Genomic DNA, 18,984 nt, shown 5'->3' on the forward strand with positions numbered 1-18,984 from the left:
ACATTGATATACATAACATCCCTAAAAGAACTAAGCGAAAGCCTGAACAAATAAATAGGTCTTAAGTTGACCCTTGAAGGAATCAACAGACTCAACAGACTAAACAAATGACATCATACCAAACATTGTTTCCAGTCCATTCCATCCCATGATTGAGTTTTCTGTCCTTTAAAAGTAGTTTTTTTCATTTTCTTCAAATCTCCTGATAGATAATCAACAAGACGTGACCCAACATTCATAAACAACTCATCTTTTCCCCTTTGAACAGCCTGGAGCCTCTTGTGAGGGACGATGTAAAAAATGTCTTTGTCCCACGTAGTGATTGGCCGGGAAGTTTAGATCCAGATTCATTTAAGCAGACTCTGAACTTTGGAAATCTTTGGCCGTTTTCCAGTACCAATACTTGTCCATACTTGTGTTCTTGTGTACCCGTGAAACGTCATCAGTGGGACAAGTACTGACCCAATTCATAGGCCGTTTCTCACCGAGTCCACAAGGAATACCTGGATGTATTCTCAGTCCGCCCACTTTATCGGGGATGCATCTCCACTGGACCTGTGTCGGCTTGGGGAGACAAATTACCCATAATGCATTTGGCAAGAGATGGCGGAGGAGATACGCAATTCCGAGGACGCCCTACAAGTCGTTACTCATGACGCTTGCGAGTACGCACTGGCGTTCTAAGAATTGGTAAACGGCCATTGATGTGACAAAGGTCAATGGTCGTGGTCCCACACTTCCTCGTGTTCAAAGGAATTTGTAACTTCTTTGCACAGAAGCACAGTATCAAGTTTAATTTTCCTGATAGAAGAGCTGCTGTCCATTTTGTCTCATACTACATCAGATCTTCTGATAACAGCATTTCACACCCAGGCCCTTGAGCTCATGCCACACAGTAATAGTACTGATTTCTACAAAAGAAAATAAGCAGAAGTGTGAGAATTTAGAGACAACACTTTTCTGACTGTGTATTACAATGTATGCAGATGACTGATGATCCGTAAAGGTGTAGATATTGGATTTAGTGTGTGCATGTGGGTGTTTCCTCTGATCAAAACTGAAATATGGAGATAACAATGATTGTCAAACTGCCAATCATTGTTACAAGGTGGCCCTTTCGTTTGAGAAATGAAGAAAATAACAGTTAATTCAATAGTTCAGAGGCCTATTCTGCTGAAATGCTTGAAGACATTCTGTAGCTCTAATATTGGTCCGTGCTGTCGGACTTTGCAACACAAAGCGGAACCAAGTTTCAGTTGACGTTTTCGGCCAATCATTGTTACACGGTGGCCCTTTCATTTGAGAATTAAAAACAACAACAGTTAATTCAATAGTTCAGAGGCCTATTCTGCTGAAATGTTTGAAGACATGTAGCTCTAATATTGGTCCGTGCTGTCAGACTTTGCAACGCAAAGCGGAACCATTGTTTCAGCCGACGTTTCCGGGGGGACAGAAGTGCTGTGTGGGGTTCCGGTTTGCATGAACGAATGGGATTTTATTTTAGAAGCTTCGTCTCTGTAATGGGAACAAGACTCGGAGGTTTAGTGTAAATCTGTTTGGAGATTTTCCTTTTTTAGGAACTGAAGGTGTGGGGCGGAGCTAGCGGTTAGCCTGAAGCTAACAGCGGAGCCACACGGTTTCTGCCTTCCTCTTGTCCTCCTCTCTTCGGTTCTCCTCTTCCTCCTCCGTCCACATTGCAGACATGCTGGACTCGGTCTCGGACCTCCCGCTGGACAGACACATCTTCTACGCGGTCCTGGGCTTCTCCTGGACGGTGTACCTGTGGGAGGCGTACCTCTCCTACAGACAGGTGAGGCTCCATCACCTGCTGTGTGGTCCACATGAACACTGGCCGGACTGGGTCGAGCGGATGTGGTCTGTAGTTTAGAGACTGTGCAGAGAAGACTTTAAAAATCAACGTAATGTGCCTCACAGCCACGAGTAATAAAACCAAGACGTGGAAGTCAGGAAGTCACAGAATCACGAAGATCTGCCACCTCCTGTCCAGGAGCCTCAAAACATGTCCCACCTTCACATTTAACTACAATTCACCATTGGAGACACTTTTAGAAGTCTTTCAATTTAAGACGTTCCAGTTGTACTGCATTTTTTTTCTTCTTTCACATCTATTTTATAGCCTTTGAGCCAAAGTGGTCTTGTCTTGTCCAGTTTGTGTGCTCATCTCAAAGTGCAGCCAGTCAAAGTGAATGAATATTCCTCTGAGGCTTTTCTTTATTTGGATTTGATCCTCTCACCAGGAGGAGACTTTGGAAACTCAACATTTCTCAGCTGAAGTGAAAGACAGCATGCAGGAGACTTAGGTTTTTGTTTTTACCAGATCTTACTTTAAATGGCACACGTGGCCCTTCGGCTGAAAGCGAAGAGTCTGTCTCTGAATCCAGAACTGCAGGTCCAACCAGAGTAACATTAGCTGTTAGGAGTTGTATTATCAGAACCAGTCGGTGGTATGACGCTCGTGGTGATTTCTAAAGCAAAGCTAACACTGTGCTCCTGTCTCTCCCCTGCAGAGGAGAATCTACAGAACAACAACTCACGTTCCTCATGAGCTCAGCAAGATCATGGACTCCGAAACTTTTGAAAAGTCTCGTCTTTACCAGCTGGATAAAAGCAACTTCAGCTTCTGGTCTGGACTTTATTCGGAGACTGAGGGGACGGTAAGACATGCTTTCATGAAGAGGGGAATTCAGGACTGTGCAAAAGTTCCAGTCTTCTGCAGGAGCTCTTTCAGAAATGGATGTTAATTGTTCGTTTGATCTCTTCAACCTATTTTTGGTCGAATGCAGACATTTAGTCCTTTTGTACAAATCCTCCCGTTCTGAAGTTTCATTCGGCGAGACTGGATGCTGTTGTTGTCTCTTCCCTACAGCATCTTTTCTTCAGAGTACCTGACTGATGCTTTTAACTTGAAATTATCCCTCAGAAAACCAAATTGTTGTTAGTGAGTATTTGAATGTCTCGCCCCAACGGTTCCATTGAGTCATATTTAACCCAACTTTATAATGTAGGACAATGACTCTCAATGTTTCTTGTTTCCTGAAATGACACAAATTTGTGTGATTTTATTCACATCGATGCTTTTAAGCAGATTGAACAAATAATTTGGAAATTTGTGTTTTGGTAACACTATTTTTTTTACCCTTATAGTAGGTCTAGATGTATTATGAATCCACATTCGAACATTAAGGGCCAATCCCAATTCTATTTTTAGCCCTTCGCCTACCCCTTTGCCCTGCACCTCCAAAACGAGGGCAAAGGCAGTTTCAGCCCTTAGATTTGGGACCCCCCCCCTCTGCTCACCCCCACCCCTCTCGCTCCGTCTCACAGTTATGACGTCATAACCTGGCGCCTTTATATCAGCAGAGCTGAACCACGGACGTTTGTTGATTTTCCAGCAGGAGCATCGTCCTGCCGTCCCAAATTCAACGTGTTGCAGTAGCTTGGCTGCTTTGTTTCGTTTTCCGCCTTTCCCCCATCAAGGTGAAGGAATAGACGGAGACATGGATTACTTCAGTTTTTGCGCTGTATTTGGACTTCAGAAATATTTCCTCATTCACCATGTGAAAGCGGAGGAGCTTCCTTGTTTGCTCGGGGTCCCTGTTTTCAAAACACCCATATTAGAAGACTTTGGAACACTACAGTGTAATAATAAAATGTTATAAACACGGTCTCTACGAAACAAATACACACGGAAGCTGCATACGACAGACGGCAGCGCTACTGCCGTTCTTACTAGTATAAAACAGAACAGGTTTATATAAGTTTAGAAGCGTATATATGTGAAATGCGAGTCCTTTGGAGCCATGTCCTCCTACCCCTCTGTTTAAAGTGTGCAATCTGGAAACGTTTCGTTTTGAGGGGTGAATAACCCTTCCCCTCACCCCTCCGCCTCTGCACAGTAGTGAACTGGGACACCCCTCAGACTCTCGTGAATGCACATTTCAAAGGGGTAGGGGTAAGATGAAGGGCTAAGGGGAGAATTGGGACGCAGCCTACACTTTGACTGCAGAGAAGTTGTTTGTTGAAGTTTCTCGTGTCCCCCCCCCCCCCCAGCTGATCCTTCTGATGGGTGGAATCCCCTTCCTTTGGGCCGTCGCTGGCACTCTGACCGCTCGCCTGGGATTGGGTCCAGAGTACGAGATCAGCCAGTCCTTGGTGTTCCTGACACTTGCCACCCTGTTCAGTGCCATAACGGGACTTCCCTGGAGTCTGTACAACACCTTTGTGATCGAGGAGAAGCACGGCTTCAACCAGCAGGTACTCGGACAGATAGGCCCCTCCCACTGCAGCCGGCGCCGTCACACTCCATCGCTCCAGCGTGGCTCTTGCTCTTTGTTTTGCTTGAATGTCTCTGCTGGTCGTCCTCTCAGACGCTGGGCTTCTTCCTGAAAGATGCCGTGAAGAAGTTCGTCGTCACGCAGTGCATCCTGCTGCCCGTCACCTCGCTGCTCCTCTACATCATAAAGATCGGCGGGGACTACTTCTTCATCTACGCTTGGCTCTTCACCCTGGCCGTGTCTCTGGTTGGTGCCGCGCTCTTTCAGCCCCGCCGCTGTGCGGAGGAACCCCGTCTGTGTCGTCTGGTGACGACGAAGTCACTCCGGGAGTTCATCATGTTCCCCCGTGTGTGCTCTGCCTCTCCCAGGTTCTCGTCACCATTTACGCGGATTACATCGCTCCCCTGTTTGACAAGTTCACGCCGCTGCCCGAAGGCGAGTTGAAGACGGACATCGAGGCAATGGCGAAGAGCATAAGCTTCCCCCTCACGAAGGTTTATGTCGTCGAAGGTAAGATTTGCTCCTCCACTCATCCCTCCAGAGCAGGGCGCCTGAGAAGAGGCACACGGTGTTCCCCCAGGCCCCCACAGGGTTCCCCCAGGCCCCCACAGGGCCCACCCAGGCCCCGACAAAGTCCACTCAGGGCCCATCCAGGCCCCCATAGGGTTCCCCCAGGCCCCCACAGGGTCCCCCCAGGCCCTGACAAAGCCCACTCAGGGCCCATCCAGGCCCCCATAGGGTTCCCCCAGGACCCCACAGGTCCACTCCGGCTCCGAGGTTCACTTTACAAAGTGTAACAATGGAAAGTCAAACAGTAACTCAACATTATCGATGGAAGTAGAAGAGCAGTTTTCATGACGCAGCATTCATGAAGGCGGCTCCTTAGCAGAGCCATGATGTTGGCGTGAACGTGTGAAAGGTTCCAGATATCCTGTGTCCTCATGTTGTCACCAACTTGTTGTCTTAATGCTTTTTTTAGTGTTTTTTAAGGTCTTATTGGTTTTCACATGAACTACTCAATGTGCTGCTTTTCAGTTTCCCCCGAGAATCAATCAAGTTTTAGTTTTTTTTACTTTGACAGACCGCTGCAGGTCACATTTACTTCTTTTTGATAAATTAAGCTCAGGGTTTCATGTTTTAAGTTTCAAAGAGACCTGTCCCGGTGTGCTGTCCTCGCACATAATTGACCAGGACGAAGAGGGAAAGACGGTGGACAGACGGAAGTTTCAAAAGCCACGATAGGAGAATGTTGTTTGAAAGATGTCATGTTGTGTAAATGTTACTTACTTCACTGGTTTTGTTGAGTTTCCATAATGTCGTCAAACGTCTTTCTACTTAAAAGGCTTTACAGTTTTGGCTAATTGGTTAACAACCTTTTGGTGTGTGGCCTCTGAACTGGAATTACTCTGACACCTCTGAGAAGTATTTATAAGTTTTATTGAGATGTAAAGAATGAGATACAGATTCAAGGTCGCGTGACGTTATTGACCAACGTTGAATCCTTTCAGGCTCCAAGCGTTCCTCACACAGCAATGCCTACTTCTACGGCTTCTTCAAGAACAAGCGCATCGTGCTGTTTGACACCCTGCTGGAGGATTACTCTCCGCTCAACAAGTCCGGAGAGCCGCCGGCCGAGCCGGCCGAGAGCGAAGAGGCGTCCAGCGAGGCCAGAGTCAAGTCCAAGGTCAGCCTCACGCTGTGGACAGGCTCCTCAGGCGTCCTTCAGTTGAATTGACGGGGTTTTGTCGTCTTTTTTTAGCAAACTGCTCCTGTTTCATCCATGTGCTTCACACCAGAACATTGTTCAGCCCAGATGTTTTCATCAACTTTCACAGAACAAGAAGCAAGGATGCAACAACCCGGAGATCCTCGCCGTGCTGGGTCATGAACTGGGCCACTGGAAGCTCGGGCACACCGTGAAGAATATCCTCATCAGTCAGGTGAGGTCTGCTAACCCTAACCCGTTTACCTCTGTGGAACCACGGCGACGTCGCTCAACTCTCTGGCCCAAAAGCTTTGTTCATTTTTTTATCCACAAAAAAATAGCCACGTGGATATTATTAGTTTAAACAAATGACATGTTTTGAGACGGCAACGTCTAGGGGACCAGGGGTCGGCAACCCGCGGCTCTTTGGTCCGTCCACTGCGGCTCCTTGAGCCTCGGTCCCACTGCAGTTCATCCCGGAGGGACGTAAGGAGGCAAAGCCACCCAGAGCGCAGTCCCGCTACAAAGAGTGGTAAAATGTAGGCGGGTCGTGAACGACGCAGCGATGTAACGTCATTACGCAACAATAATGGCATGAAGATCGTAGAATTGCGGCTGCAGGTCATGACAGCGGCTCAACAGGTATCTGAAGCTGGGAGCTTCCTGTACCTTTCACAGTAAAACTGCTGTGCTGCTGAGCGCCGACAATTCCAGGAGGTTCATTGCGGACTTGTTGAGTGACGGACCATTCTAGTGAATTACACAACAACTACAGGACATTATAGCCACACCACTCACACTCATGGTTCTAACAACCCAGATCTCCCACATTTATCTTCCATTTTAATAATGTGTAGCAATAAAGGAGCTGATAGCTGCAATGCATCATGGGAGTTTCTGTTTGTCGTGTTTTAAATGTAGTTATTGGGGGTTATATTAGGTTTGTAGTGTTGGTAATAATTGTGTTGCGTTGTGTTTTTGTTGCTTAGTTCATGTAGTTTAGTTTCTTAGTTGTAAGTTGTCGACCAGCAGTGAAGAAGATTTTGTGTGTCGTGTCCTCCTGGCATGGTCTGCCTGTGGGAGTGTCAAAATAAAATGTGTGTGGCTCTCTGGATGTTGTGTTCAGTGGGAAATGGGACCAAATGGCTCTTTGAGCATTAAAGGTTGTCGACCCCGGTCTAGTCCATGTGGACGTCCAGCCATCACATGGACGGCAGGTTTGTTTTCAAACACCAATGTTCCTTCAGCAACCCTCTAAAACCTCTTTTGTTCCGTTGACGGACTCATTCTGTGGCCAGAGTTCTGAACTTCCAACATAAGACAGAGTTTCACGAATTTCAGGCAGTTTACACCAATGGGGACATCGTCCTCACCGTCCACACTCAAAGCCGAGCCGGCGTCTTAGGATTTCTGCACTCCTGGACCCATGTTGAACAAAAACCTGTTTTCGGGCTCCTAAAGGAGCGCGCCGTGTGGACGACTGGACAACAATGGTGTCGCGTGCTTACGTGAAACGGAGTCCTCGTATGGACAGGCCCTGAGACTGACCGTTTGTTCTATTTTCTTTTTTATATATTTTCTGAAAAGGACTGCTCAAAGGACTGTTGTGTCCTCAATTTGACTGTCGAGAGCTGAAAACCCCATTTTGGATTTTGTGTGAATTAGTGTTTCAAGGTTGTTGTTTTTTTAAGTTGAGCCTCATTTATTAATTAAAATGTACTTATTACACATTATTGAATGCAGACCAATGAATGTAGATCATAGATATGGAACCTGGTCATTAATCGGACTACAAATGGGATTTTTCTTGTTTGGGGGGGTTTCTATATTGGCCCTCAGCTAATAAAACCTTGAGAACCCCTGCTCCAGTATATCGGGTCTGAAACCGTTGTCAGATGGTGTGTTGTTACTCAGCTGAGCTCTCTGATTGGTTGAGAGGCAGCATGAAGCCCAGCCTCCGGTCTGCGTGAGCTTCCGGGGCCGAAGAGCAGCGACAGTTTGTCGAAATCACCGTGAGAACGATGGTGAAGCGACGCCGCCTCACACGGCCTCCGGCTTGAACAAGTGCTCTCCCTCTGCAGATGAACTCCTTCCTGTGCTTCTCCCTGTTCGCTGCTCTGATCGGACGCACGGAGCTGTTTGTGGCGTTCGGCTTCACGGACAGTCAGCCCACTTTAATAGGCCTGATGATCATCTTCCAGTTCATCTTTTCTCCTTACAACGAGGTGAGCCAGAGTCCACTCACACACACACACACACACACACACACACACACACACACACACACACACACACACACACACACACTCTGCTCCGCAGTTTCAAGCCATTAAAACCCCGTTTTCTGCCTTTTGCAGCTTTTGTCCTTCTGCCTGACCGTTCTGAGTCGCAGGTTCGAGTTTCAGGCAGACGCGTTCGCTCGTGGTATGGGCAAAGCCTCCGAGCTCTACTCCGCCCTCATCAAGCTCAACAAGGACAACCTGGGCTTCCCTGTGGCGGACTGGCTGTTCTCCATGTGGCATTACTCCCACCCTCCCCTCCTGGAGCGCCTGGTGGCGCTGGGCAACGTCAAACAAGACTGACGCGGATGGAAGGAGGAGCGGCGAGGGGCACCTCCTCCCGAGGGCCTCCGCAGACCGCTGCTGCCCCGCTGAAGGAGGAGGAGCAGCTCGGTGCGCCGCCTCCTCCTCTCTTCCCCCCCCTCCTACTTTTCCTACTTTTCTCTTACTTCAGCCATTCTTATCTTGCCATACTTTTTGGAGTTTTCCCCTTTTGAGAGTTTTTTTTATTTTTTATTTTTTATTTTAACCAAACCAAAACATATCAGCCTGATATATTGTAAACCTCTCTTTATTGAAGTCTTTTTCTCTACAGACTCCTGTTGGATACCTGCTGTGAGCAAATCATCTGGACAATGTGTGTTTAGAAGAAAACTTGTCAGTTCTGTAAAAACAAAAAAATGTATATGTATATATATGTGTGTGAATTATTCTTATTTTTTTAACAAATTTGATTCCAATATTGTTTTTTCTTTATAATTGATGAAGTAAAACGTCAAAAACAGACTTTTCAAAGGATACCGCCACATTGAAGTATTGCAATCAATACTTAATACAGCATGAAATGAATATTGTCAGTTTATTCTTGGAAAATAACTGGATTACACTCTGGAAACTTTTTTTTTTAACACACAGGTCAGATTTGTTGCCCTTCAGCATCATTGGTATTTGTTAATCTTGAGTCTTCAGTTCAAACTTAAGAGGAACCTGGATGTTTTGTCACAGTGGCTACATGCGAGGCCCTCTAAACCTCTTTTTGTTCTGATAGTGGACACATTGTGACCAGAGCAGTGCAGAGAGTTTCATTTGAAATTAGCTTGGATTTTTATTTTCCTAAGTGTGTTGGAGGAATCTTATTTAAATAATTCTAAAAGCACTAGCTTGCCACCAAGGGTCCAAACGGCGCCTGTAAATATGTAACTTTGGTGATTAAAGAGTTATGAAGTGACTTGAGAAAAATGTTGAGTTGCCTCAGTGTTTCTTGGTTTCCTCTCCTCATTTGTAACCGTTGTTGCCTGACCGAAGGAAGAGGAAGTCCGGCTGTAAACTCTTTTTTGCAACAATGATTAAAATATCTTCAGCGCATTTTATTTCAGCCTGACTCCTTCATTTGCTATCGTCCTGGATCATAACTGCCTGCCCGAGGTTTGTAACAGAAGTTCTTTAATTCAGTGAGTTCTGACTATTTGAGCAGTTTTAAAGGCTCGTCCATTGAATGAGCTGGAGGAGAGGGCGATCCTCATCCAAGATGGCGGAGATGCTGAGCTCTCAGCCTACTCTGTCTCGTCTGCTTATACATGCTTTACGATTAGTAATAGACTGTGTATAGTTTGGATTTTATGTTTGGGTAAAGGGCAAAAGTATGCTCAATTGATGCCCCGTCCCCACTGCTCTATCCTTCCGTCCCCACAGTGGTACGGTCCGCTCCCCCTCCCCCGTTCCCCCGGTGGTACGGTCCGCTGGTATATTTTGGTGAACAAGGGCAAACCACAGTATAGCGAAGCTGACCGGTAAAGCTCGACCATGTTGAGGTTTCTGCGTCCTAACATCCGGACTGTCTTCACGTCACAGCTCAGAATGTCGTCGGACCAGGTAATAAACGAGCCGCAAGTTAAAATTCTGCCGCTGGGGTCGTTCCTCAGCCAGAAACAGCCTCACATTCACTCCATCGTAGTTATTCACGTGACGTGTATCCTAGATTGACCCTATAGTGATGGGAGCTGGAGCCCCTCGGGGTTCATTGCCTGTATACAAACACTTTCTGGACTCTTCCAAACACCTCCAACATAACTCAGTAAACAAACAATGAGGCCTTTTCTCCCCTGGAAAGATTTGGACGTTGACCTTTTGCACAGCAGTTGAATAGGACTGAGCTGATGTTTAATTATTACACCAAACAAAGATTGTCACTTGATCTTCAGTGTCAAGGAAATGTAAACACAGCAGAGCTTAAATGGATCTGGACTTTACTTCTCCTGCCTGAATGTGTTTCCTAAAACATGTTTTTGTGTTTCAGCTGGGCGAGCTGGGGAAAGGTGCAGGAAAAGGTGGAGGCGGCGGAGGCTCCATCCGAGAGGCAGGAGGAGCCATGGGCAAGAAGCAAGCTGCCGAGGAGGAGATGTACTTTAAGTATGGAGGCTTTCCTCCTCAGAAACCAAATTGCTTTCAGTACCTTAGTAAGGTTTCTTCATTGTCTGTGTCTGCCAGGCGTAAGGAGAAGGAGCAGCTGGCCGCTCTGAAGCAGCACCACCAGGAGGAGATTGACCACCACAAAAAGGAGGTCGAACGTCTCCAGCGAGAGATCGATCGTCACAAGGGGAAGATCAGAAAGCTGAAGCACGACGACTGAGTCGGATCTGCACTGAAAGAGTTTCCTGAGGCCTTTGATACATTCTCCAATTGCTGCATGCACTGTGTCACTGGCCAGTCATGAATGTGTGAGCGATGGTTGTTACGTTGATGTTTAAATTTATTAAAACCATTTGTGAACAGGTGCTGCAGGTTTCTTTAGGCTTCTTTCCCGCCCCCCCCCCCATTTTATATTCCAACATTGTGTCATATGCTGCAGGCACAAGTTCAAAAAGATGCTTCACATGGTGAGACCAGCTTTTATGTGCTGCATCAATAATTTCGGACTTTGGTAGGTCACAGTGGTGTGTTGAGTAGAAAATGTAATATATTGATTGATCATCCATTTTCTTGTAAAGTAATTTATTTATTAAAAGAAAATCAATTATCATTCTCTGATTGCAACTTTCTCACACGTTGGTATGTTCCAAAGACATACCAAACATATCTTCGAGCAATTTCAGGATTTTTACTTTGACTTGGAAACATTTTTTAGTTCTGACTTCATTTGTATAAGTTTGATTAAAAAGGCTGAATAAAATGATTTATTTTTAATTTGTATTTAAAGACATGGCCATAATAGTCCTGTAATGAACAATGATGGAGACCCAGTACATGAAATGATAAAATACAGTTGTTTACAATTATTTTTGAGGCAACTGAATCAAATATGCAGGTCATCTGTAAACCATTGAGCAGGGACATGTGGATTGAGACGGAATACACCTGGATCACAGTGAGAGCGTTTACGACAATTTTATTAGATTATTCTTGCAAGAAGAGACAATGTCACAGTACAACCTTTGCATGGTCGTCCGGGAGTTTGTGTAACTGAAGTCGGACGGCGTTTTCTTAAAGGCTGAGTAGTTTTAAGAAAGATCCACCTGTAGACTGTCAAGGTTACAAAAAGTAGCACAGAGGATATCAGAATGTTAGCACAGGTCTTCCTTGAAACTCCAACCTCAAAATTACACATCATACTTTATGACACAAAACAGCCTTCATGAATGTTTTTTTCTCTCCATCAAGTCAATTTGTCAAGAGACATTAAACACATTGATCTTGTAAATTGAAGATGAAAAAAACTCTCTCCTTTTCTCTTCACCCTCTATATCAGGGGTGGGAAATCCTGGTCCTGGAGGGCCGCAGCCCTGCATGTTTTCACTGTTTCCCTGCTCAGACACACCTGAGTTATCATGATGAGGCTCTGCAGAAAGCTTGATGACATTGAAAACGTGCAGGGCTGCGGCCCCCCAGGACCGGGATTGCCCACCCCTGGTGTACAGCATGAAAAGAAAGGGAGCGAGGATGGTTTTAGTTCCAATATCCAGATTAAAACAGGCCCCGCCAGAGGATCTAATCCGGCCCGCCAGGTGATTTTTTTAAAAGTATAAATATGAAAACTGACAGAGGCTGATCTAAAAACACTAGATTGGCAAAAATGACATTCAAAACCATCGTTGGTCAGAATTTATTAATGCGTCTGGAGGTCACATAACGCAACACCTTTCACAATAAAGGTGTCCAATTTATGTGAAGGGATACTTTAGACAAAAAACTCAAAAAACTTTCCAGATGATGACAAATTGTTTTAATCCTGAATAAAAATACGATATGCAGATACAGCTGATTGGAGTTTTTTTTTTTTTTTTTGCAAATATAATATCTGATTTCCTTCAATACGTATATTTCAGAATAGACTGGCAAATTCTTGCCGTTACAAAAGGATCAAAAGAAGGAAAGTCTTTGACATTTGTCCAGATCTGCAGTTTAATATGTTATGTTTGACTTGTTCGGCCCTCCAGAGGTCAGATCATGTGGCCCCTCAACTGAAATGAGTTTGACACCCCTGCTATGGAGGGATCTAGGGTGCTCAGATCTTGGGATTTTATTAATTTTTGGAACCTAAAAAATGTTAATAAAGTTTCGCTTTCAAGCTGGTGTTTTAAAAAAACACAGGAAGCTGTACGTGTCCTCACTTCCGCCCGCCCCTGCCTTTTACTCCGGGAAGCCCCGTGGCTCTCTCTTTTCGCTCGTCATGGCGGACCGCTTCAACAAGGTGAGCTCCGGCTGGGTGCGCTTTCTGCCCATTTGTGATCATTTCACGGCATTGCCTTGCGTTTTTTGGGACTGCTGTGATCGGGAAACCTAGTGGCACTGGTGAGATGGCGGTAGTTTGGCTGTGTGTTCTCTGAAACAGCAGATTTCTTTTAAACACTTAGCAGGCGAGCGTGCCTCCATCATGGCTCCGGGGTTTGGCTCTGTTGGCCGACCAGACGGAAGCTTCTGGATTAATGTTAACCAATATTCTAGACTAGGAATGCAATCATAAAGTAACTTACATTTACTCATTAGCATTACATGCGTGATCGCAATTTACATTTGACTATCATTCATTAGCGTTTATGCTAAGCTAACATTAGCATTCACCCATGTGCTTGTTGATCTGAAATCGCCACAGATTGAAACGGCTGAATATAATATAGGTGTATTTTCCAGGTGTTTCTTTACACTCGTGCCTATAATGTTTGTGTGCTGTGCCCAGGTTCTGCTGCTGGATGGCCGGGGTCATCTCCTCGGTCGGCTGGCCGCCATCGTGGCGAAGCAGGTTCTTCTGGGTGAGTTTGAACCGTCAGAAGTAAATGTTTCTGTAGCGTTTTACGTTTAACTCGTCATCCGTGGGTGTACTGTCTAACCCGATTAACTGACTGGAAGAGCAAAGGATTTGCATTTGGGGAGATCTATTCAGATCATTTAAACACTCCAGCGGCGTCTTTAAAATCCGCTCTATTACGAATCCTGATGTTAAATAAAAATATACAAGCTTTTAAATTCTGATATCCAATATGGTTAAATTGATCCACAGTTCTCTCTCAAGTCTAGTTATGCAAAATGTGTTTCGTAGATAGTCTGCAGTGTTTAAACCCACGTTTTGCTCCGGGGCTCAGTTCAGGCCTTCAGGAGGATATTGCGATTTCAGAGTCCAGTGCAGGAGTGATTCTTAAATGAATCTGTCAGGATTAACTGGCTCAGTATAGTGAGAATTGGAGCTTTTGAGTCTCTGAAGGACAGAGTCCAGGTATGACACAGTACCAACTTTGCCTCTGGTCGGTGATGATGCTCTTTATCCACCTTGTTTGAGTGTCAACACTGAGAAGACTCACATGCACTACCATCTGAGACCGGAGGCAAATTTATCACCGACTGGACCCGTTTTCCCCATTGTGACAACGGCTCCGATAACTAAAATGTAATTTCTTCTTCAGGGCACAAAGTTGTGGTGGTGAGATGTGAGGGCATCAACATCTCTGGAAACTTCTACCGTAACAAGCGTAAGTTCTCTCTGGCCTCCTCCCAGCCTCGCTCGCTGCAATGCTCGCTGTCTGTGATGTTTTTACCCAAATATTTTTGAGTTTCATTGACCATGAGAAGATTTACATGCACTCCCATCTGAGACAGCATCATTCATTGACTAGACACCCGCCAGTGTCTGGATTCTAGAGCCCCGTACCCATGCCCTCTCCTGTCCCACCACAGTGAAGTACCTGGCTTTCCTGCGCAAGAGGATGAACACCAACCCCTCACGTGGTCCGTACCACTTCAGAGCTCCCAGCAGGATCTTCTGGAGGACAGTCAGAGGTGAGAATGGAGTGAGAATGTGCTCAGATTCCTGACCACGTTACTCTGCACGGATGCCACTGCTCCTGATGAACGGGCGGTTTAATGTAAATTAAACCCGTGTGGGTTTAAAATGTGATTTGTCCTTCCGGGACTCTGAATCACTGTTGAACCCTGCAGGAGTGCATTCTGTTTGTGCAGAGTTAAATGTTGTCTTTGCTTGACGGTGATGAGCAATTTATCCCGAAGCTGAAACCAGTTGATGCCACCAAAAATTACGGATCTGAGTGCTGAGTCGAGCAAAGCAGCGCGTTGACGTTTTCCTTTAGTTCCGACAGAAGTGGTAACCTCAAATGTCTCCCACCAGGCATGCTGCCCCACAAAACCAAGAGGGGCCAGGCGGCCCTGGAGAGGCTGAAGGTGTTTGACGGGATCCCCCCGCCATACGACAAGGTACATGCTTTCCACTGTGTGCCTTCGTGCTTCCACTGTCTGTGATGTGATGCATTATCCACCTTGTTTGAATACTTGCTGAAATGAACCAATGCCTGAGACGAGTTCTTCTCCACAAAGGAACTCTCCTCTTCATTCCCTGTGTTGAAGTTGTGATTTTGATCCACAGAGGAAGCGCATGGTCGTCCCAGCGGCTCTCAAGATTGTGCGTCTGAAGCCTTCTCGCAAGGTGAGTGACACTCCGCAGACACAGGCCGTCCTCATCCCGAAGAGCTTAAATGTCTGTGAAGTCTTCTAACGGAGCTGTGTCTTCCTCAGTTTGCTCACCTCGGCCGTCTGGCTCACGAGGTCGGCTGGAAGTATCAGGCCATCACGGCCACTCTGGAGGAGAAGAGGAAGGAGAAGTCCAAGCTCCGCTACGGCAAGAAAAAGACTCTGGTCAAGCTGACCAAGCAGGCGGAGAAGAACGTGGAGAGCAAGATCTCCAAATATACAGACGTCCTGAAACAATTCGGAGTCCTTGTCTAAACTGGTGTTCTCTGGCTAATAAAAGAGAAATAAATGTTTATAGAAATGTTCTGCTTCGTTGATCTGCATCTGAGCGGACCGGGTTCCTTTGCTGAAACTTTTTCTCAAGATGAAAGTATGAGACTTCATTTGGGTTCAGGTGTGAGGTTTGTCCTGGTTCTTCTGGGTGCAGCACACCCTTCCATGCTGACACATGCAGTAGTCTAAAAAAAATACTAACGTGGATTGAACAACCATCTTTACTCATAGATCATTAGGGTTTCTTTTGCTGTTCCGGGTTTCGCCAGCAGGTGGCAATGTGACTTCGCTAGTGTCTCACTAGACTGGATATCATTGAGATTCAGATTCACAAAGGTTGGAAAATTAATTGAAACATTCACCAGGTCGCCGTGTCTAAAGCCAGACCAACTTAATGCGAGACTTGAGAGGTTAATTCATTGGACAAAATTGAGATTTGTTTCAAAGTATGGATATTAACTATCAATAGATGCATACATTCACACATATAGGGAGTGAGAAGTGAACAAACACTTAATCCCACCCCGTTTCCATCAATTGTTTCATAATTTGATAATTTCCAGCTTCCTAATTATATAATCAATTTGTTTATACATGTAAGATACAGTAAAGGTATATACAAATATGGTACTGCTTACTTTATATATGTATATATATATATACATGCACACATATAAACACGTATAGATAAGTTAAATAAGATAAACCGTAACTCCTGTAATCACCTGACAGTCAAACCCCCCTCTTCATCCTTATATCGTGTAAAGATATTTTTATACTGTATTTTAAGCTGGTGTATGTTTGGACATTGCTTCAGGTCCTCATTCAATATAAATGTACAGCACTGTGATCACTGTCACTTTATTACAGCAGAAACACATCGGGAAGAACTTCCTCAGTATTTTTCTTTCAGGTGCATCTAAAAGAAATTGTGTGTGTGGTAGTAGTAGTAGTAGTAGTAGTACTTCTGCGTTTCATACATTCATTATTAACCTCATAATGTCAGAGCCATGTAAATGAAATTGATATATTGGTAATGTCATTTATATAGAGTAGAAATAGTTTTGGACCCAATACTGACCCCTGGGGGACACCACAAGAAAAGTCCAAACTGTTTCCAGCAAGTACCATGATTTCACCCAGTGCAGATCCTTCCCCTGATCCCATACCGCTCTAACTTAATGATTAATATGTCATGGTTTATTGCATCAAAAGCTTTTTTGAAATCGGCGAATACTCCTACTGTTTTGGATCGACAGCATTTGTAATCAATCGATTCTATTAATGCCAGTGATGTAGAACCGTTTGACCAAAATCCATACGGACTGTCAAAGTATTTTGTGTTTGTCTAAGAATTTATCTAATGCGTTGATAAATAATTAGTCTTAAAATGTTGGAGGACTGTGGAAGCAGAGAGACAGTGAAGTGGTGTTTATCCCCCAGTCTTATACAGCGGCGCGAATTTAGCTATTTTCATTCTGAATGGAAATTTACCAGTTTGAAATGAGAAATTACAGATGTATGTTACTGACTCTGAAATCCCCTCAATGACCATTTTAATATATATATACACACACACACACACACACACACACAGACATATATATATATACACACACACATATACATCTATCTATCTATCTATAAAATTACATTTCATGTAAGACTTTTAATGAGGTTTTGCTTCATGTACAAAAACTGAACTTTGCATCTTGGAAGCTTTAGCTTTTGTGGCTATTTTAAGGTTTTGGTCCACAGGGAGAACATGCAAGCGCCACACAGCATCCCAGCACCCACGCCCCTCTGGTGATGAGGAGTGAGTCCATCACACTGGCACACCGTGCCAAAGCAGTTTTATTTTTTGTCTTTTTACTCCCAGTCAGCGATCGGCGGGAGCCTTCGGGGTTTTATTGAGGAAAGTGAGCGCAGAGAAACATTTCATCAACAAACTGAAAAAGGAACAAAAGCTTTTGGCACAGGCTTAATGAGGGCAGTTTAGCGGCAGACTGACTGTGATGTCGTTTCTGCTCGGAGCTCGGGGAATTTCAGAAGGCACACACAGAGAGTGAGGGATGAATATGTCTGCATCCAGAAGCCCACACAGAGACGATCGTCTCTAATGAGCTTTTCAAGCTGGACAACAAGCAGCGGATCCTGGAGCTTCGAGCAGAGCGAAGCAAAGCCTCGCCCACGTCGGTTACCCACCTGAGAGCTGCTGGGAGGACCATGATGCAGATCTGCTCTCGTTTCTGAGGAGTTTGGACATGATGTCTAACGGGCAGGGATGGAGGAAAGAGGGCAAGGTGTCAACAGAACCGTCAGTTGATCTCGACAGGCAGTGAAGAAACCGAGATGTACGTTCAGTATCGATGACCTCGCCTGTAACACAGCTCGCTCAGGCACCGACAGACATATTCAACCCGGGGGCTGGACGGTCGTTAATGACTGAATAACAGTACAGTCGCAGGGGAGCCTCTGCTTCACCATAGTCCCTGTATCACCATGAATCAACCGTGAGATAATCTAACACACCGGGGGTCTTGTGTACAAAGACTTCTGGGGATTTCCTGCTGAAAAATGGAGGGTCCCTTCAATGGAGGGCAAATGGAATTCGGGCCCAACGTTTCATCGACAAGCTGAGTGACTGTTAGTGAAATCTTGCTTTGTCTCATAAAGAATGACGTGTAATTTTGCAGTCTGAGTTCAAGGACGACCTGTGTCAGCACTTTTGGAACCTCTGTGCTACTCTTGGTGTCCTTCAATGCAGGAAGCAGGACGATGTTTCTCAAATTCCGCCTTTAAGAAGACGCATGTGTTATCGCCGAGGTTGTGCTGTGACTTTGGCTCTTCTTGCAAAGAATGGTGGAACAAAATTGTCTTAAACTTTTTCAGATCGCTCTCAGTCTGATTCCTGGTTATTCTGCCTTCCTTTTTATGAGGAACATTCTCCTGCCAGTGACAAAAGCCTTGGCGGTTCCTTAGTCACACCTGAACCACTGGTGGTGCAGCAGAGGAATTCTTGCCTGTCATGCGAGAAGGTTAGGGTTTGATTCCAGGCCAACCGCTGGTTTAGGTTATTCTTTTTTTTTCTTTTTTAAACTCCTATCCCCTAGTGGGTGCTCAACCTTTTCAGGTGCAAATTAAAGCAGAAGTGCGCCGGGGAAGAGGAGATATTACCCTTGGATAACTGACAGCCTCACTCTTCAACAACGAACACTAACCTAAGTTAAGACTTTCACTTTAGTTCCTGTTCAATTCTCATTTTTATAATAAACTCTTGACAGAGCCCCTGACTGTCTCCTGCTGGTTTTGTCCTCACCTGAGTCTCAGAAGTCACACCTTAACATTGAGTCTACAAACAGGATCTTGAGACACAAAGAAAGCTATTGGACGCATGTTAAATATGTACATCAACCACTGAAATTGGCTCCTGAATGTTTTCATTCTTCCTGTGTGGATT

At 45.1% G+C, this 18,984-nt stretch overlaps 3 protein-coding genes across 3 annotated transcripts; all 3 read left to right on the forward strand.

Moving 5' to 3' along the window:
• The first annotated feature begins 1,476 nt into the window (after positions 1-1,476).
• On the forward strand, positions 1,477-9,635 carry zmpste24 (zinc metallopeptidase, STE24 homolog). Its single transcript, XM_080513148.1, has 9 exons — positions 1,477-1,810; positions 2,529-2,675; positions 4,072-4,275; positions 4,389-4,541; positions 4,664-4,805; positions 5,804-5,979; positions 6,131-6,235; positions 8,082-8,225; positions 8,358-9,635. The coding sequence occupies exons 1-9, from the start codon at positions 1,703-1,705 to the stop codon at positions 8,580-8,582; spliced, it is 1,404 nt and encodes a 467-aa protein (XP_080369274.1). The 5' UTR covers positions 1,477-1,702; the 3' UTR covers positions 8,583-9,635.
• Positions 9,636-10,025: 390 nt separating this feature from the next.
• On the forward strand, positions 10,026-11,053 carry atp5if1b (ATP synthase inhibitory factor subunit 1b). The gene is made up of 3 exons (XM_080512453.1): positions 10,026-10,151; positions 10,576-10,688; positions 10,767-11,053. Exons 1-3 carry the CDS (start codon positions 10,083-10,085, stop codon positions 10,906-10,908), a joined length of 324 nt encoding a protein of 107 aa, XP_080368579.1. The 5' UTR covers positions 10,026-10,082; the 3' UTR covers positions 10,909-11,053.
• A 1,861-nt stretch (positions 11,054-12,914) lies between these two features.
• Positions 12,915-15,552, forward strand: rpl13a (ribosomal protein L13a). Its single transcript, XM_080512410.1, has 7 exons — positions 12,915-12,966; positions 13,453-13,525; positions 14,174-14,239; positions 14,445-14,546; positions 14,893-14,978; positions 15,148-15,207; positions 15,297-15,552. Exons 1-7 carry the CDS (start codon positions 12,946-12,948, stop codon positions 15,504-15,506), a joined length of 618 nt encoding a protein of 205 aa, XP_080368536.1. The 5' UTR covers positions 12,915-12,945; the 3' UTR covers positions 15,507-15,552.
• The last annotated feature ends 3,432 nt before the right edge of the window (positions 15,553-18,984 follow it).

Source organism: Blennius ocellaris (assembly GCF_963422515.1).
Source record: "Blennius ocellaris genome assembly, chromosome: 17".
NCBI classification, from domain to species: domain Eukaryota; kingdom Metazoa; phylum Chordata; class Actinopteri; order Blenniiformes; family Blenniidae; genus Blennius; species Blennius ocellaris.